At 42.1% G+C, this 18,008-nt stretch overlaps 1 protein-coding gene across 2 annotated transcripts in view; it reads left to right on the top strand.

Annotated features, from left to right (window-relative positions):
• Nucleotides 1-18,008, top strand: part of dpy19l3 (dpy-19 like C-mannosyltransferase 3) — a 69,891-nt gene that overhangs the window by 1,717 nt on the left and 50,166 nt on the right. For both annotated transcript variants that reach the window (XM_080884689.1, XM_080884688.1), the window contains exons 3-5: nt 1,288-1,415; nt 11,822-11,912; nt 17,755-17,876. In XM_080884689.1, coding sequence (XP_080740815.1) covers nt 1,288-1,415; nt 11,822-11,912; nt 17,755-17,876 — 341 coding nt within the window. The remainder of the gene's footprint in view (nt 1-1,287; nt 1,416-11,821; nt 11,913-17,754; nt 17,877-18,008) is intronic.

Below are 18,008 nucleotides of genomic sequence, written 5' to 3'. Positions count from 1 at the left end.
TTAGCCTGCAGTGCACATTCACACAGGACTTTATTGTGATTTATTTGTTACCCCTCTCACACACACTCACACATCAGTGGAGGCAATTTGACGTTCAGTGTCTTGCTCAAGGACACTTTGAAGCCACCCAAAATGTTAGCTTCTCATGTGGGCCGGTTCTCAAATGCAAGTTCTTGATTGAATACCAGTACCTGTGCAGATTAGGTGGCGATGGGCGATTAGAAGGGGGCGGAGACTGGCTGGAAACCAAGCACTTTGCTGCAGGGTTTTTTTTGGGTCAGAGCCATCTCCTGGGAGATGGTGGTCAATATCTGGCCTCGACTTTGACCCACTGCAGGTCTGCTCAGTGTGATTTTTATTGACGCCTTCATAAATCACTCTGCGGGTTCAAGCCTACAATCGTACACCTTTGTTGTATTTATGCATGCACAGTCATGTTTTCTTGTGTCTCATCCCTAAAGGAGACTGAAGCTTGATAAGCTTTTTTCTTCATTTCAACATTTAAATGATTGACTCTGGTGTCATATTATATTTGTAACCTTCATTTCACAAGTGTCCACTGAATGAAAACTAGCGGGTGTCGCACTTACGTGCATCACGATGTGCACTTTTATGACAATTCAAAACATTTACAATGTTGTGCAAAAAGTCAGTTTCTGCAGAAACTGCACGAGGAACACACAGCACATATTTTCACTCGTCACAGTGGGTGTTATTAAAACCTTTAAAAGACTGAAAGTAGCTCTGTTCTAGTCAAGTTTCCCAGTAAGCTGCAGTTATGAAGTGCATGTTGGAGGGTCAAACAGGAAACAACTCCCTGCACACCTTTCTGGAGTCACATTAGAGAGAGCTGTTTCTATAACTCTGAAACCAACAATCTAGCATTCACACCCACTTCACACAGTGGGTGGCCAGCTGTGCAGAGGTGGCAAAGGGGCTGAAGCTTCTTCTTTTTTTTCATACTCGAATCATTTTTGTCATTTTACACGCGGGTGTCCGACTAGAACGCCACAAGTGCCTTTTTAGAAGAGACTGTCTGAAAATGTGTGCTGTTTTCGACATATTTTAGAATACTGAACCTCTCGCCTTTCCCGGTGAAGTGTCTGGAGCAGGTGTACACTCTCTGAGAATGTTGTACGCAGCTGAATCTGCCAACATGCACAGCAACATGACCCTGAAGCCGAAGCAGCTAAATGAAATCCAGCCATCAGTAAAAAAAGAAAAGTGTTACTGTTTCACGTTAAATTTTACCCTACAGTGAAAACTAACATGCTAATGTTCTTGCAGGTGATTGGTCATGGGGAGCTATAATCTGGACTTCAGTTGGTTGGTCTGTCTCTGTTGGTCTTGGCCTGCTTTGCTGCATCTACGTGGCGACGCTACACGAGAACGACCTGTGGTTTTCCAACATAAAGGTAAAGACTGTTTACGGTCACAGACCCGACACTGTGGAAGTGGAAAGAAGAAACAAGCCATTAATGAAAGAGCAAATCCTTTCTAAAGAATGACTGTGATTTACAGAATAGACTTCCTGTTTTATGCATTATGCAGAAAGTAATCAGGGAAATGTTTACTGAGGTCCCAGCAGGAGGGGACTGAGGGACCCTGTCTCATAGATTTGTTTTTTGCAGCTACAATCGTCGCCCCCTGCTGGTCATTGAAAAGAAAATATGGGTTTAGACCTTGCTGCTTGGCATATCTGGAAACTACATCCATCTTTTATACTGTTTATTAGCAACTGCAGGAAAGAAGTTCACTTTCAGCCTCTGGTTTGAGTTCCCAGACACTTACCGAGAGTTTTAAAAATAAGAGGTGATGCAACCCTGTGGTAAACACTGCTTCTTTGAAATGTGCTGCTGGAATCAGATTCAAGTTGAGCGTGGGAATTTAAAGGCTTTGCAGATCACCTCTTTATGTTTTCATCTAAGTTTTCTACAATGTCCGAACTTTTTTAGAGATAGGGAATTGTAGATGTCTCAATAAGAATTAGCCTCTCGGTGGCTGTATGTCTTAGTGACAGCTTATCTTAAAGTACTGCCAGTGAGTTTGTGTCAGTGGGAGCTGGAAAAGTTGGAAATGCGTGGCGCTGTTTAAATTTTATAAAGCTCTTGTTAAAAAGCAGTAAAGCTGCCTGGATTGATGTATTTGGCACTTGTCTAACAAAGTTATCTGAGGATTTGACATCCATGTGCACGATTCATTAACCACATCACAGATGTGGATATTAACTGATGGAAAAGTGTCACACGGTGTGACCGTTAAGCTAAAAATTTCCACACGCGCTTTGCGCTTATCTAACGTAGCTTCGACATCAGTGCCAGGGACATCCCCTCGTCCAGTTTTCTTCCTAAAATGGTCTTCAAACACGTCATAAACACTTCATCCTAAAACGTGATGATTGCTTTTCCACACGCTTCATGGGATGAATTTTCAGGGCTGTTATGTGAACCACATGAGATCCTGAATCATCGCGGTTGTTTCAGGCCTTTCAGGGTTTGTTCATTGTTGTACAGCAACAGAACATTGTGCTCTGCCAAATGTGATGTCATTTATAATTGCCCCCCTTTAGAGCGTCAGCAGCGCTCTGGTTCTGGCTGAGATCTACATAGCAGATTTCAAACTAGGTGACATGGCAGATTAGTACTAAAACTGGGGCAAAGTGTGAATCAATGCTGCTGCCATAAATTGTCTTTGCATCATTAAGTGATGCAGTATGAATCATTTGTTTTCCTGCAGCAACTGACGCAAGAACATTATATTTTTTTGGAGTGGTGTGTTTTGTGGTTTTGTAATCTACTTTTACATATGAAGTGAAAACACTGCAGGTTAATATTTTGCGTGAAAATTGCTCTGAAGTTGTTTATCACAGGGAGGGATGGAAAGTTGAACTACCAGATGCGCAGCTATGTAAGTCAAAACAACAATCTGAGACATTGTTTCTTCTAACAAGCTCATTGTTTCTAAGTAACCTTTGAGTGTTCATTACTGAAAAATAGCAAATAGGAAAAAAGAGTATTCTACATTGTAGAATGTGGTGTAACGTTAGCATCTGCTTGTGGTTAGCTACAGGATACTTGTAGGAAATTCTATTATTGCAGTAATTGGGGACATTAACGAGGCCATTATGTGTGTAATTATACATTTTTGACATAGCAGAGGAGAAAAACAAATGAAGGTAAAATATGTTGAACACGCTGATGAAATCTCTGCAAATCTGGCATCTGGACTCAAGAATGAATTGATTCAGCGATCACAGGGCGAGCTCGCTGTAGTCCAGGTGATCTAAATTTCACTATCAGATTCGGGACAGTGACGGGACAACAGCAGTCCCTTCAAGGTCCTTTATACTCAAGGTTAAAGACCTTAATACAGAGGCTCAATACGGGACAACATTCAAACAGAGCATTACTTGGTGAAAGTGGGAAGGAAAAACTCCCTTTTAACAGGAAGAAACCTCAGACAGAACCAAACTCGAGGAGGGGGGCTTTATTTTTTGAGTTTTTGAGATATTGATACATTGCCAGATGTTGAAGACCTTAAAGTGGGTCAAAAACCTATTAAAAAAAAATCTTGCAAATTATTTGATACATGAAGCCAACATTTTGAAGCAGTCATTATAAATGTCCAGTCTTTGGACCATAACAGTTGGAGGTTTAAGGCCCGTGTTGTTTTGAGATGGAATGACCCAGTTACCGGTACTGGTAATTTAGGGCAGCTGTGGCACAGACCTTACATTGGGTGGTGGTCTAATAAATTTGTTAAGCACTGTATCAAGTACACATGTGCCTCTCAGGTGGACTTCAAAGAAGTATAATGGAAACCAGTAATTGTCCACGGTGCCTCCAGCTGTCTGTGTCTGACAGACTTCAGTGTTCAGAGTCCCCTCAGTGTAAAACTGTCAATAATAAAGGTTCCCACATTCAACTCTGTCATGATGCTACTTGTAAACTACAAAAATGTCCAAATGCATTTTATTCATAACTAAGCATTAAAGACAAAAATGCAAAGAGTAATGTGGACTTTTGAAACATTGTTAGAAATATCTTTATACTTACCCATGAAAACAAATTGGAGATAAATGTTTGGTTCATGAATTTATTGCCTTCCTTTGACTAAAGTTGCAGGTTGGTTTGCATGAAAGCCGACTGTTATGTGCATGTGGAAGTTATTAAGAGAAGGCTGAAGATAAAGCACCGTTTGGTTTTCTGTAAATCTCTTTAGAGTGGGAGCTTCCCACAGGGACTACTGAATCATAACCTGACACCAGAGACACGTCTGGTTCTGAAGCTCTATCCCAATCACAGGACGACTCATCTCTTTGTGTAGAACAGACGAGACTGCGTCATCAGTTTACTTCCTCTGTTGGTTGCCTGCATGGCCAGCCAGGTGCTTATTCTGTTTCTCATGAAAATGTGAAATGCATCTTGCCCGCGTATAGCTCCGCCGTGCTCACGGTAATTTGTGGGCTTCTGTCACAGGGACACAAAGCGGCACTTTGAGTTAATTGATCGGAATCCGTGTGGACACAGTTTGCGGTCCAGCGCGGACTTTTTTTTCTGTTTGTGTGTGTGAAGGGGAGCAGACAGATGTGTTCATTCATAATAAATGCAGGTCACTTTACAGGCCTGGAGAACATCTCCCTGAAATGTTCCCACAAATAAGTGGGCTCCTGGCTGACATCATCGCACACTGCATGCATATGTGAACTGTTTCCTTCTGTTAATGCAATCAAAGCCTGCGCCTGAGTCTATGTTCGCACAGAGCAGACCGAATCTGCTCGGTTACATTAAAAACGTGGCTGTGGCTCAGCATTAAAACATTCAGTGTTTTTTAGGGAGACTGTCTGGGAACATGAAAATGCATAAGCAGTCTCTGCTGCTGATGTCCAACAGTTTCTCTAACTTTCTGAAACCAACAGCCTAACATTCACAATCATCTCTCGCTTGTGTGGAGGTGAAAACCTACCCTGGATATTTTCTTTCAAGCTCTGCTCTTCACACTGTCTCTGCAACAAACTTTGAACAACTTAGGCCTTTTTTTGGAGGAGACCATCAATGATATTCTGTTGGCCTCGTATTTATGATGATGTATGATATTAAATATCTCCATTCAATAGGACTGCTGGCTTTTGACTCGCTGGTATAAACACTTTTCATCTCTGGCGTTCTTTTTTTGTATAAAAATGCCCTCGGGCAGTGTTCACAGCCAGCATTAACAGATCTGTCCACACTGGACACACAGGTGTGAATGCCATTTTCAACTAACTCAGTCTGAGCGATGCAGATTTTATAACGGACATCTGACAAAATTATAGATATAGCTTAAAACGTTATCCAGCAATCACTCAGAGAAAGTAACACCTACAAAGTATCAATAGATGATAGAGGAGATGGTAAGCTTCACCATATATTAGTTAATTTTTGGCCTTTATTATGTAATAAATTGAACATTAGATAGAAAAAATGGGGAGAGAGCAACAGCAAAGGCCCTTGGGTTGGAGTTGAACCTGCGCTGCTGCATTTAGCCCTGCGGCATGTGGTCACCTGCGAGCTAAACTGGTGCCCAGATGTAGCTTACTTTAAGCTACAGTAATAGTTCCTATACATCTAATGCTAGGGGTGAAGTGAAGCATGATTAGTTTATTACTGCCGTGAAAGAGTTGGATGTCAGGCAGATGAGCTGCGATGACGCATATATTTCTAGAGAAAGAAAATGCTGTGATTACCTTTAACAAAGAACCGCAGAAGACAGACAGGCTTGTGTCTCGTTTTATTTCAGCAAAACTATCTCACAAAGTTGCCACAGACATGCGGTGAAGATAGCGGGTGTACTTTATACACTATATTACCAAAATGATTCGCTCATCTGCCTTCACACGTATATATCAGGCTGAGTGACATCCCATTCTTACTCCATAGGGGTTCATGTGATGTTGGACCACCCTTTGCTGCATTCCCAGCTCTGCACCACTGCGCCTGATGCTTTGTATTGTGCTTGCTGATGTATGCAGGTGTTTGGCCATGGAAACCCATTCCATGAAGCTCTCTATGCACTGCTCTTGAGCCACATGGCGTTCGGAGGTCTGCAGCGACTGACTGTGCAGAAAGTTGGTGACCTCTGCGCACTATGTGCCTCAGCATCCCCTGACCCTGCGCTGTGAGTTTACATTGCCTTCGTGGCCACTAACAGTTGATTGCGGAGCATTTAGTGGCGAGGAATTTCATACCTGGACTTGTTGCACAGGTGGCCTATCACCACCCTGGAATTCACTGAGCTCATGAGAACAGCTAATATGGATGGATGTATCAGTTTATGGTGTTTAGGGCTGTTGCAGGCTACGTTCCTAAACTGGTGGAATGTGCACACACACATACTGGCGAATTAGTTAAAGGATGAATTAACTGATAAATAAAATACTAGAATCTCATCAAAAATATATTAGCAAACATGCTAAAAAATACCAATAGCTGAAACACAGTGAAGAGTTCTGGTTCAATCACGAGAATTAGTGAATGAGGCCTAGTCGACGCTGATCAGTTACAGCTTCCTGTGCTATAAATCAATGTGGCCACGCCCCTAACTACCTTGTCCAGTTGAAAATCACAGGAAGCTGTCAACTATGTCCAAAACTGTTTTGGTCCCATGCTGCAGATATACCTTTCAATCCTCTAAAGTTGGATATTTTAAAATGAGAGTGCATGAGGATGGACTCGCTGTAGGAGCCAACCTCAGGTGGCCATCAGGGGAACGGCAGTTTTTTTTTTTTTTTTTTTTTGTTTGTTTGTTTGTTCTAAAAACTTTTGCTTTGGCTTTAATTTTCATCTCCAGAGCTTTTTAGTTGGGTGACTTGTTCAGATATATATTTTTTGATTTGTTTAAATTTTTTAATCTGTCTCAGGGAATGAAATTTAGTAGTGTCCTCGCTCAGTCCCTCCCATAGTCTGTTCCTCTGTCGGTAGGCTGATCAGGAAGATGTTGTGACAAAGTTTGACAGACTCAGACTCACCTGTCTCAGGCTGCAGGTAGTGATGGTAGCCTATGACCTTACGGCGTTATGCATCACATGTCTCTTTGCTGATTGTGTTTTGTATATCTGTGTACTGTCACACGTATATTCATGGAGTCATGTAGTCTTCTCACTATTGCACTGCATGTTATGCAGCAGGATTGGCCTTTTAATGTTAATGTATACCAGTAAAATTAGTAGATTTATTTTTGCTTCTATCAGAAAGATAATTAGGAACTAAGGCTTTCATTTAAGTGAAGTGGACTAAACACTCACTGTGCTGCAGGTATTGCTGCTAAAAGAAATCTGCCAAATGTAAAGATTATGGCAAAGAAATGAAAACTAAGATCCATCAGCCAGCGTTTGTTCTTTTTAATCATTACTACTAGTTTTGTTGAACCCTGATTGTGGTTGTGAAATGAAAGAAAACCACAAAAACTACCAGCTCAGTTTGTGTGGAGACCCAAACAGAGGGAAATGACTTTCAAATTCAAATGTTTAAATTTAGCTGTGCGGACAGAAGAACATGCTGAATTATCCAAAAGAAGTTTCCAAGGCACAGAAAATTGTGTTTTGTGCACCTGGTTTTACCCTGAACTGCTTCCTGTTGCTCTCTGGGCCGTCTGGATGGATATATTTAATTTCCTGCCTTCAGAGACCCCCCCCCCCCATCTCTCTCACTTTTATTCTCCCATTTACTGTTTCATGCACACACACGCGCACACACACGTTGTCTGAAGTGTCTTCAGGTCAAGTAGGCTGGAAAGAACTGTGAAACATGCTGGAAAGTAATTTGTGGATTTGGGAGTCCCGCCTGATCAGTGCTGCTGCCTGACCCGACCTGACCCTACGTGACTGATGGTATCGGAGCACGGCGGCCTGTGGAGAAGCTTCACAGAAAGGGAACTGCTTTTAATAATCTCATATGTGGTTTCCTCACCCAGCATGCTGTTGAGGGAATGTATTATCAGAGTTAGCCTGAGGTGAAAGGGTCTGGAGGATTTTTTCTCTCTCGTTCACGCTCATACCCTTACAGTGCTTATTATCTCTTGTCCTGTTATGTAGCGAGACAGCTGGCTTAATCTGGCCTCTTGAATTCATCAGGTGTGAGGTCACATCCGTGCCGGCCGCAGCGCCTGGGTTTATTTCAGACGCGCGCACAGATCCACAAACCTTCCGACAACTGTTCCTTGCATTTTCCGAACGATGTTCCCATGTTTCCCCACCCCCACTTATTCTCCTTATTCTTTTCCTGTAAGCACGTGTGCTTTTATAGACGAGGGGTCACCAGTAGTCAACTCGCTTCTCCCTCCCTCCCTCTGGCTGCTGCAGTTATCCACAGCCTGTCCTGTTGTTCGCAGGGTTTAGTCTTTCTCTTTGCTTTTTGTTCTGAAGTTGCCGGCTGCGTTCGATGGAGGCAGAGGCCACTTCGTATTTAGGCTTTGGCAGACATAGAGCAGAGGAAATGCTGGATGGACCCTGGCTTGGATTTTTCGTGCATCACATAACAGAGATGGGAGTTATTCAAAGACCCATAAGGAGGAAATGGTAACACAGACACACAGAGAGAAGAGGATCGGTGCCTTCTGAGAAGTGTACTGGCTTCCAGCGTAATGAGCAATGTGTGAACTTGTTAACTAGGCCTATTCTCTTTGACCTTAATTTAAATTGAGGATTAGCCATCTCATCAGAGTTCTTGGTGGAAAGCCAAGGCTTGTTTTGCCTTGGGCAAAACTCAAAAGGAGGATTGGGAAGGAAAGTAGCTGCTCATCCCTCAGAGGAAGCTTTTGCATATTTCCTTTGGCAGGGAACTTGAAGCGATTAAAAAGCGAATTTATTTGGATTGACTTCAAGAAGAGAAAAACACACCACATTTACATTTTTTTCCGTAATGGATTTGGATCAGTTCTGTACCTTAACCCGGGAGCGTCCTGTTTATCTACCTGGATTCAGCTCATCAAAGGATCCAAGAATTTATTGATAATCTCTGCGTTCCCAGGCAATGGAGCTCCGTAAGAGGGTGAAGCCAAAACATGGCCTTTCACAAGATGCGCCGTCTGAAGGCAGATGTAACCATAACGCTCTGTCGGGAACGCAGGAGGGGGGTGAAGGAGGGGTTTCTCTGCTTGGGCGATCCGGTTCACGTTCCCATTCCGGTTCAGGCGTTTCACCCCTGCGGCCTTGGCAACAGTGCGTTTTCATGGCAGCAGGGCTGTTAGCGGCTGTGCTGCTGGCACTGACTCAGGCTTGGTGTGTGAACGGCTTACATGAGAATCTGCTGTGGTTCTCGCAGCTCACGGTAGGAGTTATTACGTGTTTATAGAAAGTGTTTCAATTTGAGCGATTGATAAACCAAACACATTACAAACGAGCTCTGCTTCGATGTGACCGCCTTGGGGGCAGGTTCAGTCTGCTTCCTGGGTTCAGTCTGCAGCACGGTGCTAATGAAAACCATCACAGCACACCGTAGTCCAATCTGCAACCACAGTCAGAGCTCCCGCCCCTTCTGTGTTGTTAGGTCGTTACAGAGTGGCCCCAATAACAGTGAGATCACGATACAAAGATCCAGCAAGCAACAGGCATCTGATGCTGTTATTATCTACAAAATGAACAAACTCCTTTATAGTTGAAGTGGCATAGATTTATTTTTTTCTGTCTGTTGTTTTTTTCTTTTCTGAAGTTAGAGATAAAGTTTCGCCTGCTCAGTTGGAAAAGTGCTGCATAATTCAGAAATGTTAGAAATGATCTTAAACACCAAGAAATATCTCTTCAACCAAGATGCAACTCAATGCCAAATCAGTGCAGTTCCTGGAATGGCCACTAGAGGCCGTCTCCAAACTCGAGTCAGTCTCTGTAGACGCCGATGTTAAAACGTCTGACTTCACAGAAGGTCACATGCAGACCCTGGTACGAAAATGTTGGATCTCTATAGCTAATTTTTCTCTTCATGTGTAGGAAGTTTTTATGAAGGTGTCTATTTGTCAACTTTTAACATTATGTTTGTGTTGTTGCCTCCAGTGGCAACAACACAATTTCTATATACATGTCTATTAATCCACATGTATTTGTGGAAATGCCGTGCATCCATTCAGTGTATGGATGAGTCCTGGGAGGCTCGCTCTCTCGACGTGCTGCCACTCCATCAACTTCTCAGACGGTCTGTTAGCTTTCATTTAAACACAGGATGTAGATGCCATCCATCTCCCTGCAAAAGGTCAAATCTGTGACTCCAAGTGCTTCCTGGATGTTCCCATTTCTTGAGCTGTGAACTCATTCTTTCAATTTTGGGGTGTTTATTTGCTTCTAAATCATACAAAGATGATGCGGTGAACTCATTTGCAGATAGTGTTGAAACAGCTTCTTCATAGATGGTGCCAGTAATATACTTGACCTCCTTTTGAGGCTCGTAGCTGATACGTCTGTGACTTATCGGGATCAGTTCACACGTGGAGCAGCTAAATGTTTTGACCTTGTACCTCGCTCCATATTAACGGTTAGTTGCGAAACGTGCTTTCCCTTTGTTAATCAAAACGCTCTTACCATGATCAAAATATTTATTGTAATCTGCCATGTTTTTGTATGATGTCAGTAACTTTCCAGATAGTTTTTCCAGATGTAGTCTTGTTTTTCTGACGGAGCAACAAGAACACAATAACCGAGCGCCTGTGGCTGCAGAGAGTCCCGAGGTTAAAAACGCTCGCTGCCCTCCTCATCGTTCTTGCGCTCAGGGCCGTCCCTGTGCTCGTAGAATCTGTCCCGTCTTTTCTTCCAGAGGCTCGTCCAAATGCGGATTAAATTTTTTGCAGCTGATCATATGTGCATGAACCAGTGGTTTTCTGCTGTTCTGCTCAGGAGGCAGACCCATGCTGATTTACACTCTGTTAATCAGCTAATGGTTTCAACCAAGTAAATGACATTAATTAACTGGTGGGAACACCTGCCTCGGTGGGCGATCTGATTGGGATCCCCTGTCCTGTTGCTCCCTGATGGCTACAGAACAAATAACTGCTCTCAGGTTTCCACAGACTGGTTATGATGATTTGTCAGATATAAGGACCGCAGAATGAGCCAGGCTGTTTAAATTAGGATCTTTCTCCTCTGAAATGCGTGAAATATGTTCAGAATACAGAACATTTTATGTACAAGTTTGTATGAATGTTAGAAATTGAACGTTGTTATTGGAAAATCCTTTCTATTGATGAATTGGTTTTAATGGACAGATGTTATATACATTTCTAATTTTATAGTCTTTTTGTGAGGTTTTAGTTATTACTGGAAGTTGTTACTGGAAAAATATCAGATAAAATGCTTTGCAGCAATACTCGGAAACATGCTTTGGTTTTTAACAAGCGGAGGATTTGGAGATTGCTTGGACCGGATTTGGCTGCAGTAAATCTGGAGAAACAATTTGACAGACTTTCAGTGAGTTTTAGAAGAAATGAGTAGCTAAAATCAAAGCTTTTCTTTTTGTCAAGCACAGTTGCAAAAACAATTTGCAGACTAAATATGATAGATTAATGATTGGCTTAATATTCCACAGCTGGTTGTTCGCCGTTTGCTCTCTCCTCTTACCCCCCCGAGGAGCAGTAATCACGCATGACGAGCAGGAAGTCTCTTGGGAAGACATCCTCCAAGCACGCACTCACACACTGTGTTACCTGTCTGATTATTACTGGAGAGGATTATGAGTGTATTAGCTGCTTTGCCTTTATCCTCCATGTTTCTGTCATGTCTTGCCAGGATATCTGTTTTCCATATTACAGAGAACAGAAGTCTTTGCTTTCATGAAACTAAAATCCTTCTTTTTATTTTCAGGAAGTGGAGAGGGAGATCTCCTTTCGGACAGAGTGTGGACTATACTACTCCTACTATAAACAAATGCTGCACGCCCCATCAATACAAGAAGGTATGCACTGTGATCGCAGGTTTGTATTCATGACAGTTGTCATTTCTTCACAAACACAACTTAGAGGGTCAAAATGATCCAAGATCTTTCCACTCCAACAAAATAGTGTGTGGAAAGAAAAGCTGAAGTGGATGTTACAAGAAGCTGTAGTGTCCAGGTGTTAATTGAAAAGTGGTGTGTGTGTGTGTGTGTGGGAGATACCATTGGTTCATCTACAAAAAAAAAAATCACAGTCGGGTTTGAATCCCGGTGACCTCAAGGTCAGAGGTCATGTTTCCTGAATCTTGTGAGTGCAGTAACTTGAGTACAAGCTGACGTGGAATTTTTAAATGGATACCATACGTGTATCTACTTGGAGGCGGAGGGGCAGCGCTGGTGGCCGCCGGTATTTTTTTTAATCTATTTAGCCATTTACCAATTACCTGAGAATCATTCAAGCGTAAAAACATCAGCGAACTCGGGGGATGAACCCGTAGTGTGTTTGTGCATTAACTGCAGATCGCTGCCTCGGCTGCACATCCATGATGCAAAGGGATGCTCCTGATGATGATGATAAATAGACAGCGTGGAGCAGGTAGCATAAAACAACTTTAAAATCTCTAAAATGATTATAAATTGATATCTGAAGTAGTGTTTTTTTAACTACTGCAAGTCTCACACATAAGACCTGCAAAGTATCTCCTCTTGTTCCCTATTTTGTTCCCTGAATCCCTCCCTGAAGTAATTCCCTTTCTTCTTGTCTTCTATTACTCCCTCCACCAATTCTCATCTACCTCACTCCCTCCATCGCTCTGTCTTCCTCCCTTCACTTTTCCCTCATTATCACACCCCGTTCAGTCCCATCTCCTCACTTATTTATATCTCCTTCTCTTATTTGCCAAATCACAACAACAGTTGCCTCAAGGTGCTTTATGTTGTAAGGTGGACTCTACAATAATACAGACAGAGAAATTAGGAATATACAAGTGTTTCCATTACTATGTAAGTTTGTTTTAAATAAAAAGAAAAAAAGTTTATTCAATAAATGAATTCAGGCCATTGACAATTTCATTCAGAGAGAGTTATTTTATCAATTTTGAAATAAATTTCATACTGAAATAAACAGCACTTACTTATCCAGCCTGCTGGAAACAGATTATTCCAATTTGGTTCCTTAATAAACTTTTGGCCTGTTTCCATCATGCCTGATCTGCTGCTCGGTGTCCTTCGCTCCTTCCTCTTAAATCCAGTCTATTCATTTTAAATAGTTGGAGTCACTCTGAAGGGAAACACAAGCTCCCAGCAGCCCAGCTCTCTGAGCTGATGAACGATGAGGCACATTTGCCTTTTTTGTACAAAACTGTGACTATCACCAGTCAGTGTGTTCAAACCAGCAGCAGGCGGTCAACAGGTGACACAGTGAGAACGATGTATGCAGGTAAACTCGAGCTTCCACCGAGCTCCTCGGTCATAATAATAATGATACATTTTATTTATAGGCGCCTTTAAGACCCTCAAGGTCACCTTACAATAACACAAGGTGGAACAGACAGAAGGGAAGCTGAAGAAGAGCGGAGTGTACGGTGGGGTGAGTATGTGTGGAAGATTGGATAGATATGGAGGAGCGAGCTTATGAAGCGCTTTGAAAGTGAGAAGCAGGATCTTGAAATTGACACGGAGGTGAACTGGGAGCCAATGGAGCTGTTTAAGAAGAGCTGTTCTATGTTCAGTGGATCTAGTTCTGGAGATAATACGAGCAGCTGTGTTTTGAACTAACTGCAATTTATGGAGGGATTTATGAGGTAGACCACAGAGAGGAGAATTACAGTAATCTAAACGAGATGTGACAAGAGCATTGATGAGTATGGAGGTACTGTTTGGAGTGAGCGAGGGACGAAGGCGGTTAATATTACGGAGATGAAAGTAGGTAGACCGAGTGATATTATTTACATGTGCTGTGAAGGACAGAGTGCTATCGAGGATGAGACCAAGACTCTTAACCTGAGGGGAGGGTGTGACAGGGTTATCAATGGATAACGAAAGACTGGTTGGAACTGTAGTCAGTTTGGATCTGGTGCCTTAAAATGAATTCTGTTTTATTGCCATTAAGTTTAAGAGAGTTGTGAGTAAACCAGATCTTGATTTCACTTAAACAGTCTGAAGTGGATGTGGGTGGGAGAGTATATATCACAGAAACACACACAGGTTAGAGTCCAGCCAAATGTGTAGAGGTCTTTTCGGGGGAGTCCTCAGGCTCCTCTCGCTGCTGGTTCGGCTTCCACATAACAACTCGCTCCAAACACTCTTCGGTATAAATTTGCAAACTCTCCAGATCTTCGTCACAGTCCTCCAGAGAGCTGAACTTTGTGGAAATAAAGAATGTATTTTTATTATCTTTAAAGCTGTCTAGAAATAAACTGTCTGAAATGCCGGTAACCAGTGCCGTGCTGCCGTGGTCGATACCGCCGAGTCTTGTGTCACTACAGCATAGCATCACCCGGGACCTACAGTTTTTCTGTAACTTCTTGTTTTAGGAAGCTAGCTTTTGTTAGCACCTTCCTTTGTACATGGTTGCCAACACCAGGTGGCTCTCTCTATCCATACTTGTAAGGAAAAACTGTTTTTCACTCCATTATTTCCACCCGACCAAACAAATCACTGCACTTTTCTCATGATGCACAGTCTGGTCTGAGGGAAATTAGCCTAATTATTTTGTTCCCATTACCATGTGAAATTCCTTGTTGGAAATGTGCCTAATTTTCCACTAAGGCAAATAATTGAGCTGTAGTCTAATCAGTTGAGGAACTGGCTGACCTCCCTTCCCGTCCCTTTCTATGTTCCCTTGTTTTTCTGTCACAGCACAGCAGCTCGTTATCCTACTACTGTAGGTTTTTGGTGTTATGGATGAAGCGCTGAAGTGACAGCAGGTAATGGAAGAAGTGGGAAATGATAGGGATGGGCATAGGAAGAAAGTGAGAAAGGAAGCAATAATTGAAAAGGCAAGAAATGAAAGAAAAGGAGGGATAAGTGAAGGAAAGATGTAATGAATAAATGAGCTAAAATAGGAGAAAGAATCCAGATGAGCGAGCAAGGCAGGACACAGAGTCAGGTGGAAAAAGAAAGGCATGACAGCAAACGGCGTAAATGAATGAACAAAGTCGAGTGGGTCATGCGTGTGGGTGGTAATGTGCACTTTGTTTATGCAAAACCGTGCTGGTTTTTATGGTTTTCCATGGATCAAGAACACAGCGGAAATCAGGCTGACACATCCCAGCCTGCAGCAGAAAGTCAGCCCTCGCTCCTCGCTCCATGTCACACTTTGTTTCAGTCAAACCCAGTACATGGTGATGATACTGCATGGAGTAACCAATATGGATTAATGCTATCAGTGCGCGCATCAGCTCATATAACACCAGCAGCAGTGTTTTCTGTGACAGAGTAATGTTAAAATGTCATTCTTTTCTATATGTTAGTGTTATTTTGGTAATTCTTGCCATCATTCCCTTCTGTAATAATGCCATTGCACCAAAGCAATTTAGAACATGTAGCAGCATAGCTTTAAAAGTCAGATGAGGCAAGAGACAAAACACCACTTCGTCAATCTCATTTGGAAGAGGAAAAAAGAACAAGACACAGCCTAACATAATCACCAACACTTTGTGCTTTCATTCTGACCTCCTGTGGTGGTATTAGTGATCCAGGTATATAGTGAAAGATCATTCCAGGTGTATTCCCTTTGAGTTTTTCATGTTAAAGTGGAGCTTTTACTTTCACTAGAGTATAAATAATTATTAATTATGTTGTACTTTTTTTTTTTTTCCTGTCTGAAAGAAGCCAGATTAGTTCGCTTCCTGTTCAACCAGCTTTCTTCTGATTGGCTGCACCTCATAAATAGGTCTATGTTTCTTCTCTTGAATATGTATGATGTCATGTCATGGAGCGGGGATATACCTAATACGGTCGTCTTACGTTGCCTGTCCCAGGAAGCCCCACCCACCCATTTGCCTTCTATAATTTTTCATGTGAGGCAGCCAGCCAATCAGTAGAAAGAGAAAGTTGGTTTAACGGGGGAGGAGCAAAAACAGCTCATTCTAGTCAGTGGATGAACCGAGGAGCTTCGCCATTCCCAGCATAGTCTAAAGATGAATTTAAAATGTGCAGAGGTAATGTAGTACAGTAGCTTTAAATCGTGTGGCGAGTCCACAATAATAAAACCAAAAAACAAATATTAGGGAGACGCGTCTGACCAGCTAAAGCATGAAAAAGGAAAAGATTTGGTTAAAAATGAGCAAGAAGACCTAAACTTTAAATCTTTTTGAAGGATGTGAGAGCGGGGCATAAAGTGAGGGGAGACGAGGGCCCCTTGCCTCTCCACTTTTGATGCCCTTGGCAGCTAAGTAGTAATAAACCTAAATTATAGTTTAAACCTCAATTACTGGAAAACAGAGGCTTTTTTTTCCCATTTAATGGAGAAGAAACCAGCTGTGTGCAAAACAATGATGTAATATGTCCTTTTAAATATTTCCCCGTTGACACATCCAGCATCCCACATTAGCATTCATTTGGAGTAATGTTTTTGGCAGCTTAGCAAATCTAAGTCCAATATTTACCTTCTTTTCCTCTTTGATGTGTTCCCACCAGCATCACATAAAAATATCTGGCTGTAAAAAGCTGCTAAGAGCTCGTCTATGTTCCACAGCAAGTCATTAACTTTGCCTGTCTTTGTCTGCTGAAAACCGCACTGACGGGAGGTGAGAGTGGACTGAAACAGTAAAGTTGCAGACCATCGAGCCCAAAAAGCGAGAGCACTTGAAATGCACTAAAGCAGAGGTGATGATAACGCTCTGTGGGTTTGTATTTATGAGCCACATCAGCCACACACTCAGTCAGAGGAAATCGATCGGTTACATACAGTGGAAATCCAGCAGTCCTTAAAGGTGCAGTTTGTAAAACCGGGTCACTTTGTCATGATGCTTTTGCGTTTTTATTACTGAGTTAGTGGAAACTCGAGTCCTAGTTTGTAACAATTTATAAGCAGAATAATGAATAGTTCTGTCAAAAATGGCACATTTTTCATCTTCATGCACAGACAAGGTGCGTGGTCTTGGCCATTAAGTCTCAATTTAAGGCCCAAAGAGATGTCGATGCAAATGAAGAAGGTTGAGAAACCTAAATCAACGTATCCGAGAAATAACAAAAACTTTAAGTGTTGTCAAATCACCTCTCTTAAAAAGAAGATTTATATTTTTGGCTTTTTGCCGTTTTTTTGGTGGTGAGATGAGGGCTGACTAGCATCCAGGCCTCTGCGGTGAGGATACACCCGTCTGTACACGGGGCGCATTTGTTACATTTTTAATGTTTTAAACCAAAAATCTTTTTTTCCCCTCAAAGCTCGTTTTTATTATTTCATGGGGGATGAAGTTGCCCCACAACCCATCTCCAATAAAGCACTGCAGGAAATTTTCACATGCTTTATTTATTAGATTGATGTTTGGGTCATTTAGGGGATTTTGTTTGGGAGAAAAACAGAACAAACTACATTTAGTTTGCTAAAATTCAGGAAATGAAGTGAAGTTTGAAGCGTTCCGAGTGTGCTTTGAGCAATGCAGGAATTTAACTTCAAACAGAACACGCTGTGTTTTTAGTGGTCGATGCAAATTTCCGACCCTGTTTTTTCTCTAATGGCACGAGTCTGAGCTAAATAAATGAGCCAGGTGAGCTTCGAGAAACATTAACACCCCTTCCTCCCTGGCTGTCATAAAGCCAATAATTATTATCAGTTTGTAAAAAAAAAAAAAAAAAATTAAAGAATGGGTGGCATTTTCAAATGGTGTGTTTGTGTGTGTGAATTTTGTGTTTGCAGGGCTCAAAGAAATGATCCATGACAACTTGACAGAATCCAAGAGGACCATTAACCTCTTGCAGCGAATGAATATCTACCAAGAGGTCTTTCTCAGTGTTCTCTACAGATTGTTGCCCATACAGGTAATACAACACTCACCTTCATCAGCTGTCTCACCGAGAGACAAGAATGTCAGGGAGTGAAATATCAGACACAACTCTGAAAATGCCACAGTGTTCTCGAGTGCCCGAGTCAGTCGCTGTCACTGTTGTCAA

The sequence above is a fragment of the Rhamphochromis sp. 'chilingali' genome (genome assembly GCF_963969265.1).
Source record: "Rhamphochromis sp. 'chilingali' genome assembly, chromosome: 6".
In the NCBI taxonomy this organism is placed as follows: Eukaryota; Metazoa; Chordata; class Actinopteri; order Cichliformes; family Cichlidae; genus Rhamphochromis; species Rhamphochromis sp. 'chilingali'.
This window is presented reverse-complemented; position numbering and strand designations above follow the sequence as displayed.